Below are 16,998 nucleotides of genomic sequence, written 5' to 3'. Positions count from 1 at the left end.
TGTTTTGCTGCTTCAGGACCTGGAAGACTTGCTGTGATAAATGGAACCATGAATTCAGCTGTCTACCAAAAAATCCTGAAGGACTATGTCCGGCCATCTGTTCGTGACCTCAAGCTGAAGCAAACTTGGGTTCTGCAGCAGGACAATGATCCAAAACACACCAGCAAATCCACCTCTGAATGGCTGAAGAAAAACAAAATGAAGACTTTGGAGTGGCCTAGTCAAAGTCCTGACCTGAATCCTATTGAGATGATGTGGCATGACCTTAAAAAGGCGGTTCATGTTCGAAATCCCTCCAATGTGGCTGAATTATAGCGATTCTGCCAAGATGAGTGGGTCTAAATTCCTCCACAGCGCTGTAACAGACTCATTGCAAGTTATTGCAAACGCTTGATTGCAGTTGTTGCTGCTAAGGGTGGCCCAACCAGTTATTAGCTTTAGGGGGCAAGCACTTTTTCACACAGGGTCATGTGGGTTTGGATTTTGTTTTCCCTTCATAATAAAAAAACTTCATTCAAAAACTGCATGTTGTGTTTACTTGTGTTATCTTTGATTAATATTTAAATTTGTTTCATGTTCTGAAACATTAAAGTGTGACAAACATGCAAAATAAAAAAAAAAGAAAATCAGGAAGGGGGCCAACACTTTTTCACACCACTGTGTACATACATATACACACACACACACACACACACAAATTATAGTACTTGAGAATTTGTTTAGTTTTTTTGCATTATAGCACTTACATTTAAGGGACAGTTTACTTTTAATTTAAATGAAATTAAAAACTGTGCTAAAAATAGGCTTTATTTGCTTTGTAAAAATATAAAAAAAACATTTCTTTGATTTTGTAGTATGACCTATACATGTTGATAGGTTTCTTGAGAAACTTTAAATCAGCCTTCTGAATTTTTGAGAAATAGGTCACTCACTGGTAATCTTGATAATGGTGCTTTGGATGGAGTCGTCTGAGTGTAGCTGACCGGTGTGGAGGCATTACCCATGGATGTCATGGGAGAGCCTGTGGGCTGACCAGAGGAGTTAAGGGGTAAACTAGAGGGAGGAAGAGGGGTGCCGCTAGGGGTGGCGCAGGCAGTTGGAGAGGAGGTGCCAGGGACGCTTGCGGCCGCCATGGGGTCAGATGTGACATCAGACTGGGCAGAGAGCGGACCAGAGCCCAGGTCCATGAAGAGCGAGCGCAGCTTTTTATCCAGAGCCTGAATGTCATCAACACCCTTTCCCTGTGGGTCGCTGTCACATTCTACACAATGTGCATGGCTCTGATTGGGCACGGTGGAGGTTTGAGGTTGGCTGTGCATGGGTGTGGGTTGCACGTTGGGTATGTTGGTGGTAACCGGCTGGAGGGTGGGCACTTGTGACTGAGCAGACGAAGTGGAAATAATCGTGGTGGTGGATGGTGCGAGCGGCGGCATCTGGATGGCTGTGGTGGGGATGACCGGTGGTGTGAGCTGACCTGAAGTGGAGGGGATGGGCGGCTGTTCACTACTGCCACCAGAAACAGATCCCATAGGAGTCATGGGATGAGTGAGCGGGGCAGCAGTACAGGCAGGTGCGGGCATGGGGACTGAGGTTTGGGGGAAGGATGTAGTGGCAGGCACAGCTGGCACTGGCAGAGAGGAAGGAGTGGAAATAACACTGATGACGGCAGGTACAGCTTCACTTTGAGGCAGAGTGAGTTGTGAATGGGCTGGAGGGGAGGTCACGGAGGAGGCAGGAAAGGTAGGAGGAGGAGACGATGACCCTGGAGGGTTTATGGAGACAGAGGGTAGAGATGGTGAAGAGGTCCCTTCAGAAGTCACTAGGGGAGGGACCACCGGGGCGGCGCTAGAGGGCAAGGGTGCTGTGGCGGGAACCAGAGGGGGCATGGAGACATGGAGCATAGGCGGCGCAGTGCTGGGACCCGGGTCAAAATGTCCTTGACGCATTTCAGAGAACGCCTGCTGTAGACTAACTGCAGACGCAGACATAGAAAGCCCCAAGGCAGGCAGTGCAACTGACACAGCTGATAAAGAAGAAAAATTCAAGACAGAAATAAATATGCGTTTGCATAAGTTGTCTAACATTTTCTAGTCTAGGCTATTTGTACTAGGAGTGAGGATGGACATTAAAGTAAGAGACAAATACATTGGGTCCAAACTAGTTTAATGATGAATTCTTAATTCTTAGGAATTCAATGCATTTACACTCCCTCCAAAAAATATATATCTTAAAATGTATTTTTTGCATTTCTACTTCCTAATCTAGTTGCCAAACAAACCATGCATTGTATATTACAAATACTGTTGTCTCTGACTAATTGCTTTTGTACCGTCTGCTAAATGCATAAATCTATTATCGAACCCAAAACATTATTTCCCATAGTACACTCACAGGATGAAGGCTCTTCGATTGTGGGTTGGGGTGAGCTAAAGAACTGTTCCCTCAGTCTGGACTCAGGCACTGGACTCACGATAAACCTTCGGCCTGCAGAATGGACCACCTGGGCAGCTGAACTAGGCAGCACACCTGGGAGGGAATAAGACTTCAGTGCTGATGCATCATTACAAGGGGACATTAACTTGTTTTACATTGTGGGACTGTAAGATCTACCTTGTTCAAGAGGTGTAGATGAGGTGGGAATATGCTGCTCGTGAGCACTAACCATCTGGAATCATTGGTGAAACATTGTTAAATGTGATGTTCACAAGAATCATTTCAACACAAAGAGTACAAGAAGGCACGTACCTGGCTGCGCTCTCTCTCCACACCTTTCTCATCTGCTGTTTCTATGACCTCTCGAATCTGTTCGATGAAGTACTCGCGCTCGTTCTCTAGAATGAATTCACTTTGTACCTAAAACATGACATAATGCCTCTTCTTAATGAGTTTTGGCAGCTCAAAGTGTATTTTGGAAACAGAGATGTAATTTTATTCGACATCAGCTTTTTGTCACAGATCAAGATCAAAAGAAATCACAGGTTAATTGAGCATATCTGTTCAGTATTAAAAATGCGGGTGGTGTTTCAAGTTACCATTATCTGTGCAATTTCTTCTGGGTTATCGCCGTCGAGATCAAACTTGAAAGTCACCATTTTTCTGTTGTGTGTTTCTAACTGACACTCCGCAACTCTATCGCCCATTCTGGATATCTGAAACACACATCATGTTCTATTTAACATCTCGTGTTTTTTCACCACCATCAAAAACTACAAAAACTATAAAAATAAAAGGCCAATGTGTTGGACGTACATTCAGAACATTGAGCTTGGCCTTGGAGGTTTTTTCATGGCGTGAACGGCTGCGTACTGATCTGCGCTGGTGCCGTTTGGTAGAACGACCCTCATGCCTGCCACCCGTTATGCCCTCATTACCGTCGCTGAGCCCAGATGCCACATCAGAATGACAACTAATGGAAAAAAAGAAGTGAAAACACCATTACGACTTCAGTAGTACATCACATTGCATCTGCGTCCATTGTGTATGTTTTTGTATTGTTTTTCACTTACTGATAAACACATTGTGAATCTGCTAAATGGTGATTCTTACCTCTCCACAGCAGGAGTTTGGAGTTGTGACAGCTCTGTCGTCAAAATCTGAGAGACGCTATGAGATGTCTGGAAGAGCAAAGAACAAAAACAAAGGAATTGTAATAGAAAGAGATGCAAACTATCAGATCAAAGACGACAAAATAATGCATGTCTAAATAGAAAGTACAACTGCTTCAGGCAAAGCCTTAGTGCTTTCAAAAAAAAAAAAAAACTGATCTTATTTCACAGCTGAGAAAAGAAAGGACGCTGCGTAAGGACAGCTAAGCAGCTATGCTTCCCAGACAAACACATAAAAATAAGCATGACGTCAATACAATAGCTTTGCCCTATAAAGCAAACAAAAACTGTCTGCACTGATGCGTTTGGGGCCAGTTTGGTCCGTTCCAGGTACCTGCGCTGGGGTGTCTGCCGGCAAACATGGATGTTCGGTGGGGGAAGGGACTGTGGCCACATGGATGGTTGGCATAGGTGTCATTAGAGGCGGCACCAATTGGGGCAGATGGGGCAGAAGCGCTGATGGGGACGTGGCTGGAGCAGGCACAGCGTCAAGCCCTGTGTCAGCGCTTCAGGCACTAGCTGCTGCGGAAACGGGGCAACTGCTCTAGTTGACCAGATCAGTGTGGTTGGGAAGATGGAGGAGGAGGGAAATGTGTCTGCAAGCACCGACCAGGGGGGATGGAGACGGCAAGGCCAGTTTATGTGCAAAAGGAGCGATGTCTTAATAAACCGAAGGCAAAACAATCACGAGATCAGACCACATGACAGAGATAGCATGCCGTGGTGAACGGTGGATCACAACGACCGCAAGGAAAAAAAAAAACATATGTGAAAAACAAACTCCAATTTAAGTGCCAAATGCTTATTAGATTAAGTTAGGAGGAGCACCTTTCTCTAAGTGCCAATAAACGTTGTCACGGTCAACAACACACAAAATATAATCCAAATCCAACACCACATCAAACACAAATAACACAATTTATTTATTTGTGACAGAACCCACATCTGATAAATCACAAGTAAACAACTTTTCTGTGCCACTACCATCTACCTGTGCTTTCAGCTGAAGAGAAAACAATAGCTCTGCACTAAACATTGGAAACTGAACAGACAGGCTGATCTCATTACCACACAACTGACAACCATGCAACATACAGGCAGAAACATGCCAGAAAACACCAATCAAACAAGCACAGCCGAGGCACGTCAGAGAGACGGCCACAGATACACTGTACATTGTTTGAAACAGAAAAAGAGGGAAAGAAAAACATACAAAAAGAAGACAAAACTTCTACAAAGTAATTTACCAAGTTTACATGAAACTGCATTCACAACCTAATTTATTTCTATAATGTGTCTTCATAATCTTTCAAAGTACGATAAAAGTACCATATAAATTTATTATTTTTTTCAGCATTTTTGCTTTTAGCTTGATTTGCTTACATCACATTTGATATTTGTACCTGTGTGGGCTGGGGGCCGGGCTGGACCTGCATCTGGGAGCTGCTCTGAACCACAGTGCTGGGAGGCTGTTGGGGAGCTTGCTGTTGGGGTAACGAGACAGCTGCTTGGGAAGTTGGCCCCAGAGAAGCTTGTTGCGGAACAGCAGCCTAAAAAGAGAATAAGCATTTTGGCATGAAATACTCTCTTTATCCCAATGTCCAAGCCTTAGAAAATGACGACGTTTTAGGATCATATGCAGTTTGCACTCAACCACTTATCCTATTAGGCCTATGCAATAATAAAAAATAAAAAAAAGACTCTTCCTTTAGTTTGTAAAAACTAACAAAACATTTTCATTTACAGTAATGCCCTTAACGCGCAAGTCTATGGGGCAAGGCATTGCACAAGAGCATAATACCGTAACCCATAACAAGGAGTTTAACCGGACAGTGCTCCCACCACTAAAATAAGCATAAAATACTAGCTTCACTTTCTTGCTTTGAAACCCATTTGAATGTCTTGTCCCATAGACCTTCATTGTAAGTGCATTACTGCAAATCTGATTTTTGTTTTTACAAACCGAAGGACAAAACTATGGTGTGTGGTAATCATCAACAGCACGTCAGAGACGCTGTTCATGGTGCTAAACCTGGAACATTCCTTTATTAACAATTTAAATAACTTACCTTTGAAGAACAACTCAACATAGACATACTAAAACTTAATTTAATTTCTAATTTCTTCTTGATCTCGGTCTTCAAGACATTGTCAAGCTTTTCAAGCCTCATTCAAACAGAGCAACATTTTGTCACCTACAGTACCTCATTATGCAATAATGAAATGACAAAACTTAAGTTGGCAAGGCAAAGAGCTTCAAAGTAAAGGGCAGGTAAATGAGAAAAAGAGGAAGAGAGCGAAAGAGAGCAATGGGGTTTTTCTCTACCTGCGAAGGGAGTGCTTGGACGTAGTAACCTCCATACTATAAGAAACAAATACAACACAATGTAAGAGAAAGCCACCTCTGATGTCCACAGCTTTCACACGCAGGAGAGAATCCAGAGAGATTTAAACAAAAATAAAACTTAAAAAGTTCTTGGAGTGTTTGGAAAATGAGTGGTTTATTTGCCTTGGCCAATATTGGATATCCATTTATGCTAATGAATGGGGGAAAAGATGATTCTGGATGGTCAGACATATTGATCTTACCTGTTGAGAAGCAGAAGCGGCTAATGGGGTGCTGCAGGAAACCAGAGACACAGCACTTGTGGACTGAGGGATTGGAACCTGCACCTGTAACGAATATGAAGAGGAATATGGGGGCAGGCGAGAAAGAGAGAGAAAAAGAGAGAGAGAAAGAGATATGGCAGTGGTGGAGAGATGAAAAGAAAAAAAGACAAGTCAAAATATGTTGGTGGCTCCAGCGAAAAACAACAATGACTTTCAAATACTGATTATTCATACACAAAGTGTGAACACTGAGCAATGGACTCAGGTCACCATTCACGTTTTGTGTATGCCTCTCACATCTCACGATTAAACGACAAACAAACATCAGGTGTTAGCCGGGGAGTGAGTAGGCTTCATGCATGTGACTCTACATGATTCTGTAATTCGGGTGAACGTTATTAACAAATAAATAAAATAAAAAAAAAGCTCAGGGAAGCATGTGGATTTGTTTGTATAACCAAGAAAGTGTCTCCTAAAATAGACTCAACCACTAACATTGCTCAATTTGACCACTTTCCCCCGATATGGAGGGTTTCGACAATAGCAACCCTTAGAAAGCTACAAGTATACTTGTCCTTTAACTTCTTTTCTGCAAGGTACAGACAAGTATAGTTGCTCCAGATGCAGATCACCTTACCTTGGCATTATACTGAAGAATTTATTCATTATTAGCAAGAGGTTTAAGGAGCAGCAGGAAATAAAGTAGACTTGGCAGATAAGAGGATGAAAATAACAGTGGAACAAAAGATAAAGAGAGGCAGAAAATAGGAGCGGAGAATGAGACAGCAGGATGACATCGATAATGCCAGCCTTCTAAGGGTTAAAAGATGACTTCTCAGTTAATGAAGTTAACATCCTAAAAGTAGCCAACAAATGTTTCTCGTGCTGGCAGGCTGTTTCTCAACTGGTGTCCTCGACAAAGACAAAATTGAAAACTGAAAGTCAGTGAAAACCGTTTTAACCATTTCCAGCCAACTATGATGTAGCAGCAGATCTAAAAAGCAGCTGTTAAGGTAGAATACAACAAAAAAAACATGATTTTTTTGTAAGGAAGATTAGAGGAACCTTAAGAGACAAGCAAACCTGTCTAAACCCCCTCTTTGTGTTGTATGTGTCTGTGTGTTTGGTCATTCAAATCCTGCATTCAAGCCTCTTTTCAAGTCTCTTCAAATCCTTTAAAAACAGATATTTCGATTTTTGAACATTGGCCTTTATCGTTATAATAATTTGAAAGAGGCAATCTAAACTTCAGATTTGTATGCCATCTACAGATATGTAGCGTTACACAATATCTGTGCAAACACACAAGTCTCATATACACCATATGAACATACACACAAAATAATACTTACAAAGTCTGAAATTAAAAATCAAATGGAAATTAAACAAATCACACCGTCCGATGGAAGACACAGAAATGTCTTTGCACTAGGGGATTTAAAAAGCAGGTTTATGCATTAAGCTCAATGCACCTTGTGAACCTTTCTGAGCCCTAAATTATGGCTGGAGAGGGTTAAAACCACGACCACGGGACAAAAAAAAAACAAAAAATCGGGTAACTGAGATAGAGACAGGGAGTGTTGGGGAAAGGTGGACGATAACGAGTATTTCTAGGTACCAAGGTAGCGCCCTGATGGGACAAAGCAGGGTCGTGGTATGTGAGGTCCGGTGGAAGGGATGGTTGACGGGTCCAAGTACTGTGCAGAGCAGTGATGTGCGAGGATGAAACGGAGGACGATTCAGAAGGTGGAACGAACAGAAATGTCGTCTGACTGGGAGGATGCCCTTTGCTGATGTTACTCCGTCCGTCTGTTTTGTAGTAAGATGTTTGTGGGATGGATTGAGCAGCGGAACAGTCTTGAGGTTGGTACAACTGATGAGGTGGAGGCGAATGAAACTCCCCAGCATCGGAGGAGGTCATAGAGTCACTTGAAGGTTCAGGACTGAGTTCTTTAGGTCCATGGAGAAGCAGGCTGCCTGGGGGAAGTGGCAGCTCTGGGCTCACATAGCTGTATAGTTCTTCGGTGACGGGCTGTAGTCGACCACACACGCCCTGGTTGCCAGTCGGTTCCTCCAGGTTAAGGTCCATGGAGCCCCGGCGGGCTCGGTAGAGTCTGGATGCCAGCATGGCTGGGTCCGCCTGGAGGTTGTGCAAGTGGAATTCAAAGGTAGTGCTTGGCTCGGATGTATGAGCCAACACGGGTGGTGCGGAATGGGGAAACGAGTGGGGCAGATACCCTGGATCTGCAGCTGTGGTTTGCTGCGGTGCAGAAGCAGAGCTAGACACACTCATGGGAGGCAGTTGCGGGATCGGGCTGTGGGTCAAGCGCATGTGGCTCTGGACATGAGGGTGTAGGTAAGCTGGCCCAGGCTGTGATTGAGTCTCATAGGCCAAGCTAGCGGCAGCGGCGACCTGCATTTGCTGATGGAAGTTGATGTGGCTTAGCTGATGCGCAGTCATAGGGTAGCCACTATAGGCCATGGCTTCCAGATGGTCCATTAATGCAGCCTGGTTGAGGCTGAGTCTGCGTACAGTCTCCTCTTGCTCAGCCCTCACGTCCTTATATCCGTACAATGACTCCGCTGGGGGCTGTAGGTGCAGTGGTTCGGCCAATCTCTGAGGCACCATACCAGGCATCATGAACATGGAGGGTTCGACACCGGGGCCCAGAGCTTCCATGCCAGAAAACGGGTGCAGGCTGCTGCCGTAGCTACGATGGTAGGCGGGTTGGAAGTGACGCGTGTGGGCCTCCAGGATGGAGGTGCTCTTGCGGCGCTGCACGTTGAAAGCTTTAGGTGGGCAAGATGGCGGGGGGGAGAACGAGACGGGCCGTTCCGGGATGGTTGGGAAAAAGAGCGGGGGCTCGACCAGACCTGAGCCTCCTCCACCGTACGGCTGACTCACTGATTGGGGCTGCAGTGACAATAACATACAGCATCTTTGTGAGGAAGTAGAAAAAGCAGCATCACAAAATTCACAAAGCAAGAAAGAGAGAGAAAATAAAAATATGACATGAAAACACAGCAGATAATATTCATCCAATCAGGCAAAGATTACATAAGGAATAAGTTAAGAGATGTTTAACTGCTAAATGAGATGTAGAAACATGACAGTGACAAATTTGCAATTAAATACAGATGCTTCACAGGCAGTGGGGCCAAGGAAGCATTTTTAATGATTGCAGTTCATGCCAATCTGTATTTAATGTGAGCACAGGGTTCCAGCCGCATGGGCCAGGGTAACATGGGTATCTGAAAAGTATTATAATATGTCTTTATATTCTCAAAACTGACCTGTGGTCAAACCCCTCATATTCTCAAGATTTATAACCCACCAGAGCAATGATATAATCAGATTATTGGCTCAAGTGAAGGGGGGAAAAAGCAACTATGAACTTTTGACATACAAGAAAAGATATAAACGAGCTATTTATACTTGATATATTACAAACCGGCTAATTTGTGAAACTGCATTATTCATAACACGCCACTTTTTGCTAGCTTAACGCTAACATTCCTAAGAGACTAACATTAGCTGGGTATTAGACAGACTTAAAAAGAAATTACCACAAAGAAAGTCCAATAATGGTTTTAATGTTAACACTAAACACTTAGAGATTGTTAGGCTTAAATTTTATGTTTTTGGATTCTGAATAGCTCACTTTGACTTAATAATGTAGAAGGATGCCATTTCATTGTCAGATCACACCTTTGGCGTTTTACAGATATAAATATTGGACCTGAATACAATTAAATTTTATTGCATACATTTGGATTATATTTGTACTCCCAAAACTCTTTAAGTTTGTTTTATCTTCTGATTTTAATAAAAGTATTCTTCACAGATACCCATGTTGTACCCAAGTCCAGCACAGCAGGAGAACCCTGGTTCACTGGGTGACACTAACATACAGGACTGGCAAAGATTGCTGGGAGACTGGCACGACGACGGGGCGGGGCTGAGTGAAGGGGCAGGACACTCTCCAGTGCTTTGGACAGTCGGCCCGCAAACGTCTCCCCATCTGGCCTCCCCAGCCGGGGTGAGAGTGGGGCTGATACGACTGGAGGAGGGGTGGAAGGTGGCTTGGGAGGACACAACAGAGCAGTGGTGGTAGAAAAGCAGGGCACGCAAACAGACATGCTACGACGACGGGGAAGAGGTGGAGGAGGCTGCAGGTGAAGGAGGGGAATTGACTATTAACCACAATGGAACACAAATGACACAAAAAGCCAAATAACCAAAATAAAACTGCAAGAAACATTTGACACAAGATTAAATATCAACATTGCATTCTAACCTGCTACACAGAAAGAGAAAAGACATTGATCTACAATAAACTTTGACCTACAAACAAAGGTTACATTGTTGATTAAATCTAACATCGGCTGTCGAAAGAATGAGCCTGTTTCAATTGACGATTCACGATGTTTCAAAAGGAAAAAATAGTTTTACAATGACCAACATGTGTTATCAGTGACAGAAACATTTATGCTATGATATGATTGCATGTGACAATATCAATTCCTGATTCATGAATTGTGAGCAGATTTTGAGATTAAATTAATACTTGTCTAACCTGATCTGAGACTGATCAGGCTAAATGTTGTTACACAGAAATGTGGTGTGTTAATCACTGGAAAACATATGGCTAACAACTAAAGAAATTACACTAAAAATGACATTGTCACTGCTTAGGCAGCATCTAGACTCCAAGAAATCTATAGCACAGACAGTCTACAATGTAGACAAACGGATACAAATTGAGGTTAGCAAAGTCCATGAAAACATTGCAGAAAATCGCTCCTCTGAGATGTTTTATGATATAGAACAGCATAAAAAGTAGTATGTACAGAATATGGACAGCAAAAACAAAGACCATATACAGCACATTGGGTATAAAAACAGAAGAACAAAAATAAATGCACAATAACAGTCATCAGTGCCATGCAGACTTTGAGTTGGAACTAACCAGCCAGTCAGGTGAGACCGTATTTTTTAATAATAAAAGTAAATCATTAGAAGTCACACCTACAGACAATTGGAGTAATAGAGTATTTGACATCAATGTGTGTGCTTATGTCTAAAGTGTTTCAGGCTCTATGGAAAATGATGCAAAGTAATTCAAAACTAATAGGTAAGAAGAGATAAGAAACTTTTAAGATCCAGTCGATGCCCTCTATGAATGAAGTGACTCTGATGTACTGAAATGATCATGATGTAAGTGTCCAGGATGGTGAAAACAACCATCCAGGAAGTGATAAATGCCCACCAGTCTGCACAGCATGATACACTGCTACACGGCACAGCCTTTTTGGGAGGAATCAAAAATACTGACATGAAAAAAAATTTAAATATCAAGTTAAAGTAACCCAAAGAATGTATTAAAATGCAAAGAGGATGAAGAGGGAGCGGCAGCTCAAGTGCACGTGGGAAGTGGAAATTTACTTGGCAGTCAGAAAATTAAAAAAAAAGCGAGACAAAGAGAGAGAGAGAGAACTGAGAGCAGACTGTATGAAAAGAATCAAACCCATTTACAGTGTAGACGTTATGGCTTTGCTTTCCGTTCTCATGCATCATTCATTTAGTGTCTGATAATAACAAACCATCATCAAACTCCAAAGATAAATACATGCAACCACAAAGAGATCATATTCAAAAGTCAAACAACAATTGAACATTGATTCATTTGTTACTCAATCAAGGCTACACTAATTCTCTAAAGATCATATCTGTGTTGCTTCATTGGGTTCTTACCTTTACACAACATGAACTATTATGGGAACAGATGGATAATTTCAACTAAATAGATTCTAACTGAAGATAAACATGTGGCTACATGAATTTGTTGAATGTCAATAATACGGCCAAGCATACACTACCATATAGAAACATGTTTTCCTGAGTGCATTTAACAACTTGTGTGGAATTCGTCAATAGGCATCAGTTGCAAAAAAACTAAACAGATAAAGGATGCAACTATGTGATTGTTACACTGAACCTGCAATTAGGTGTTGAGTTCTTGACTTTGACCCTTCTTCTTCTGTGACTTACCATGGGCTGCTGGGGGTATGCTGTGTGCTGTTGGGGAGCTTGAGAGCTGGGAGGGTAGGCGGCTTGTCCAGGCACCTGCTGGGGTTGCGATGCGGCAGGAGAACTATACGACATGCTGAGCTGGATGAGGTGAGGTTCTGAGAACACGGATGAACCCTGACCACTATCAAGCGTGCCGTCAGCCACTTGGAAAAGATATGACATTCAGAATTAAATGGGAAATGACAGGTAGGTTGATGGACTGATAGGTTGTGTCTAACACTTACAGGTCATTCCACTTTGCATGTACTGAAGCTGCTGGTCTACATCAGGCTCCTCACACTCGGGCTGGACGAGGCCAGGAGTCGGAGGCTGGGAACCACACTGGCTCGGTGCAGAACCTTGAGAGCCGGGTACGTTCTTCAAAGACTCGCTGGACAACTGCTTCTGCTCCTCCTCCTGCTTGGCTCGCACCTGCTGTCTTTGCTCTCGTTTGCGGCAGATCAGGGACACACGGTCTCTGATGGCCTTGGCCATGGTTTTGTGGTCACCCTCGCAAACATAGCCCGACTCAACCTGTATTTAAACATAGCATATGTTACCATCTACATGTGCTATATCTGATTCAAAGAATCATTGATAAACCCACCATTTCTTGAGCCACATCTTCTGGCACGTCCCGATGGAGGTCGAAGGAAAACTCGATGGCTTCGTTGTCTTTGTATTTGCCTTTCAATTTTTTGACATCTTCAATGCGCAACCAGAGCTTGATGGCGATCATCTCCCCATCGTCCTCCTCAGCCAACTCCACCCGCACCCCAGTCTCCTCCTGGAAGAAGGCATGGTTCACAAGGTCCTTGATGGCATATCTGTTAAGAAAGAGGCAAAATGATAAGCAAACAAGGCAAAAGATGTTAAATAAGGATAGCCGATCAATAAAATAAATTTAGAAGCACGTGGCTGACAGAGATCAACCAAATCACATTTATTATTTAATTTGGAGGCACAAGGTGGAACAATGGGGTTGTCCAGGATGAATTAATAAAAGAGTCACTGAATGATTCAAGATAGGCGAAGCCAAGCAAAATAAACTAAAAATATCGAGGACCTGACTTGAATTTGAATGTCTCATGATCAAATTTATGTTTATTAGGTTTCAGATCTCTCCAGACATGAAGTTTGATAACTTGGCGCCATTCTGTGGTGATGTCGCATGAATGTCATGAAACAAACTTCATCATCCCTGCTTGTGTAGCGATAAATATTCTATCCAACATTCTATCCTGTTGCATTTGATTCCACGGAACAAACTCATTCTCTATTCACAACCCAACAAGAGGAGACATAAAAGGAAATCTATGAATATTTAACTTGAACTCCAAATAAAATGTGCATATATTAAATGAAACCACACAGGATGTACATACAGGGATTGACTAATTACAACACATTTAAAAAGAGCTGATCCATGACACCTGCATGGAATGATGGATATTAGGGTAAAAGATAAGACTGCACAATTTTTTTACCAAGTCAGACCTCAGGAAAAAAAAAATCTCAAGTGGGCTCTGTTGATTTGCTGGATATAGTAGTCATCAGCTTTTCCAATGCTTCATCAGCGGAACATCAGATGTCGTCTCACCTTACGCTCGACACGCTCTTTGCGATTTTCCATTCAATTTTTTTATGCATTGAAGCAAAACAGAGCATCAGCTTTATGACTTTCCACAAATTATTAGGAAAAATACTTCAGATGGTGATCAAAATCATTAAAAAACATAGCTAAAATTCAATATGCATGCAAAATACGAAATCAAGGTTTTTTTGGCTTGGGCATTTAGGTAGTTGGACTTGAACAGGAGACAGTTTGGTCAAGGCTTATGTTTTTTTCTGTGGCGTGAGGACAGATTTCACAGAGTGGCTTGTTACTGGAATTCCAAAGCAGCGTGTGGGAAACCACTTTTCTACTATTCACATTCCACATGGAGGACCATAAGCCTAAAGATTGCGATATACACTCACGAGTTCAGCGCATCTGTGGGCAGGCTCATGGCACACGTCGCTGAGAACTGAGGTATGACGACAGCATGGGTAGTAGGCACAGCCTTACCTTTCATCTTTGTTTTGGCGAATACATCCCTCGATGATCTCTTTCACCTCTGGAATGGCTACCTTGTCGAAACTGCCAGGTTTAACTCCCTGCGGGGTAAAAACACAAAGGAACATTAAATCAACATGTCTTTTGTGCTGTGAAAGAAATCTCTTTAGAGCTCCACAGGGTCTCAACAAGACTACATATGGTGCATGCTTTACGCGATTTAGTGCCTGCCAGGTGAAAATCATCTGATCAATTTTTCAACAAACTACACAATTTGAGATAGCAGAAGACGAGCCAAAGTTTAATACTTAGGGTTGAGAGTTTATTCAGATTCCTAACCGCAAGCATGAGCAATAGTGATGTCTGCCATTGTAAGCATTAATAATAAGTGTTTTTTGAAGGTATAAGTATAAATGTGGCTTGCATTATAGTGAAACCCGTGACCTTCCAGAGATAGCTGTTTATTTGACAGATTAATTCATTTTACTGAACAAAGTTACATTCTCAGTCATCAGGAAAGCTTACATCTATTAAGCCAGGAGTTTGGGGGGGGGGGGGGGGGGGGGGGGGGGGTTAGTTTTCTTTTCTTTTTTTAATTGCTAATATTATTTCCAAAAATATTTTAAAGATTCATTTTGGCTTTAGTACAATGACTACTAATTTATCCAATTATTTACATACATTAATTAATTATTTATTAAATTAATTATTCATTTTTTTATTAAAAAACATGAAGATACACAAAACACTAAAACAAAATTGCTTTATAGATTATAATTAAATTTAATATCTAACGGAAGATGAGGGTGCACAGAGTACTAGTACAAATTCTGCTCTAAAACAAATATTAAAATTAAATATTGTAAATTTATCATTTACTTCACTCTTAAAAATACAGGCAAAACTTTGGTCATCTCAGGGGTAAATGTTTAATTCATATTATTAAATTTCACTTCATCTCTACAAATCTAGCAACACAATCGCATTACCAGCCATCAGATTTAGCACTGGAAAACAACAAATTCCACCATGAGATAGAATCAACATTACAAATCAATCTTACGCAACAAAAAACTTCTGCTACTTTTCCTGCTTTGTATGTAATTTGTTTTTAAATTCTGAAATGACTCCTTTAAAATCATTACATTATCAAACATTAGCAAAGCCTACATAGAGCTAGAGCTGGCAAAACCACCCAAGACAAAAAGAGTGTAAGAAACTTACAAGTGAAATCCAGGAACACTGTGTAGCTTTACAGAGTGGTCTGCCTGAACTATTACTCCCCCCGTCTCAGCATTACCTCCTTATATAAGTCTGTAACCCCCCTCAAATTCCAGTGCCAAACAAAGTTAAGGATGACGGAGTATCTAACAGAATTAAGGCAGAACGGCAAAGTTTTTCGATAACAAGGTGATTTAAAAAGCTTGTTACGGACGCTGTGAATGGGTCCCCTAAAGCCAGATACATGCTGTTCCTCAGCTCTCCTACCGGTTAACAAAGGCGGAAAATTAGAAGCAATCATTTTGTATTTAACAAAGCAGAGAGAGAGGAAGGCTCCTGGAACAGCTGGGGGTGGATGCAGAAAAGGAACAAAAGCAATCTTCAACTTCTACATCTGTCCATCATTATATCCAAACTAGACTTTTGCACATTTTTTCATGCTCACCTCAAGTGTCTATGATATTCTGGTATGAAATGCAATCAAGGGCTTATTTTGGACAGCTTTATCATCTGGTAAGCATAAATTGTGAATGTTAAATTACATTCTGAAGTGTAATACTTGGCAAGAGCACATGTACACACAATACTCACATGACTTTACACCACAACTCTGATGCCATTGTTGCCGACAAACCAATTTTCCAGTGAATAAATACTCTGAACAGTGCTATTCATTTCAGCTCCACCTCTAAAGCCTTTGCTTTAATCACTATGAAAATAAAAGGGAAGATCTGCATTGCAGTCAAACCTGTGTGGCTCTAATTCCATGAACACTTCAGTAAAACGGTCAGACTGAAACCACTCCATGCTCACCGCTTTGAGATTACAGGCAGCGTTTGCAGATGTTTCGACAGAAAGAACAAATCTAAACCATTTCATTGTAATGAAAGCATTTACTCTAGGCCTAGATGGGACAAGTCCCACATCTGTCTGTGAGGGTAACCTCGGGTCCGCTGAGCTTAAAATGCTTTCTGATTGCGTAAAGCTTAAATTGCTTCTCTCAGTGAACTGTTGTGCCTGTGCGATTGGATTTCATGAGATTAAAAAGCCTTCGGGCAGGGTGGACGCCAGTTTTCCAGACAGGCGGATAGAACTGGTGAAATCTAGGATGTGCTCTGAACTTTCCAAAGCTAAGAGGTGGAAAAGGTAACACCTCTACACCTGACTCAAGAGTGAGGATGAAAAGAAACAGACAACCTTTTCTGTACCACAATGTTGACTCAACAAATGCACTCTAGAACCTTCTACAATCACTTTTTCAATGATTAGTTACAAAAATATTCAGTAAAATGGAAAGGACTGGTAAGCCCCTCATTGGCTTCTCACAGTCCCAGTTGTTTTCTGCCTCTGCTCATCATATTTTCAATTTCCAGCATCATATGATCGACCCTATTGACCTGAACGAGAATAAAAAAGCTCATGACTGCCTTATA

General features: G+C 41.9%; 2 protein-coding genes across 3 annotated transcripts in view; both read right to left on the bottom strand.

Moving 5' to 3' along the window:
* LOC306861545 (serine/threonine-protein kinase WNK1-like) overlaps positions 1-16,998 on the bottom strand; it is a 76,416-nt gene that overhangs the window by 15,413 nt on the left and 44,005 nt on the right. For both annotated transcript variants that reach the window (XR_013783477.1, XM_079403869.1), the window contains exons 6-19: positions 14,357-14,445; positions 12,896-13,115; positions 12,534-12,822; positions 12,268-12,452; positions 6,195-6,278; positions 5,932-5,967; positions 5,009-5,155; positions 3,547-3,614; positions 3,250-3,406; positions 3,033-3,149; positions 2,746-2,853; positions 2,611-2,665; positions 2,392-2,526; positions 933-2,023 (exon numbers count right to left, since the gene is read on the bottom strand). Coding sequence is in view for 1 of the 2 variants with exons in the window: in XM_079403869.1 (XP_079259995.1) it covers positions 933-2,023; positions 2,392-2,526; positions 2,611-2,665; positions 2,746-2,853; positions 3,033-3,149; positions 3,250-3,406; positions 3,547-3,614; positions 5,009-5,155; positions 5,932-5,967; positions 6,195-6,278; positions 12,268-12,452; positions 12,534-12,822; positions 12,896-13,115; positions 14,357-14,445 (2,781 nt within the window). In the remaining variant the exon portion in view is untranslated. The remainder of the gene's footprint in view (positions 1-932; positions 2,024-2,391; positions 2,527-2,610; positions 2,666-2,745; positions 2,854-3,032; positions 3,150-3,249; positions 3,407-3,546; positions 3,615-5,008; positions 5,156-5,931; positions 5,968-6,194; positions 6,279-12,267; positions 12,453-12,533; positions 12,823-12,895; positions 13,116-14,356; positions 14,446-16,998) is intronic.
* On the bottom strand, positions 7,481-11,790 carry LOC306861431 (uncharacterized protein; the record flags this gene model as incomplete). Its single annotated transcript, XM_079403679.1, has 5 exons — positions 7,481-7,507; positions 7,834-9,129; positions 10,128-10,409; positions 10,514-10,516; positions 11,752-11,790. 5 exons carry the CDS (start codon positions 11,788-11,790, stop codon positions 7,481-7,483), a joined length of 1,647 nt encoding a protein of 548 aa, XP_079259805.1.

The sequence above is a fragment of the Barbus barbus genome (assembly GCF_936440315.1).
Source record: "Barbus barbus genome assembly, chromosome: 42".
NCBI lineage: Eukaryota > Metazoa > Chordata > Actinopteri > Cypriniformes > Cyprinidae > Barbus > Barbus barbus.
This window is presented reverse-complemented; position numbering and strand designations above follow the sequence as displayed.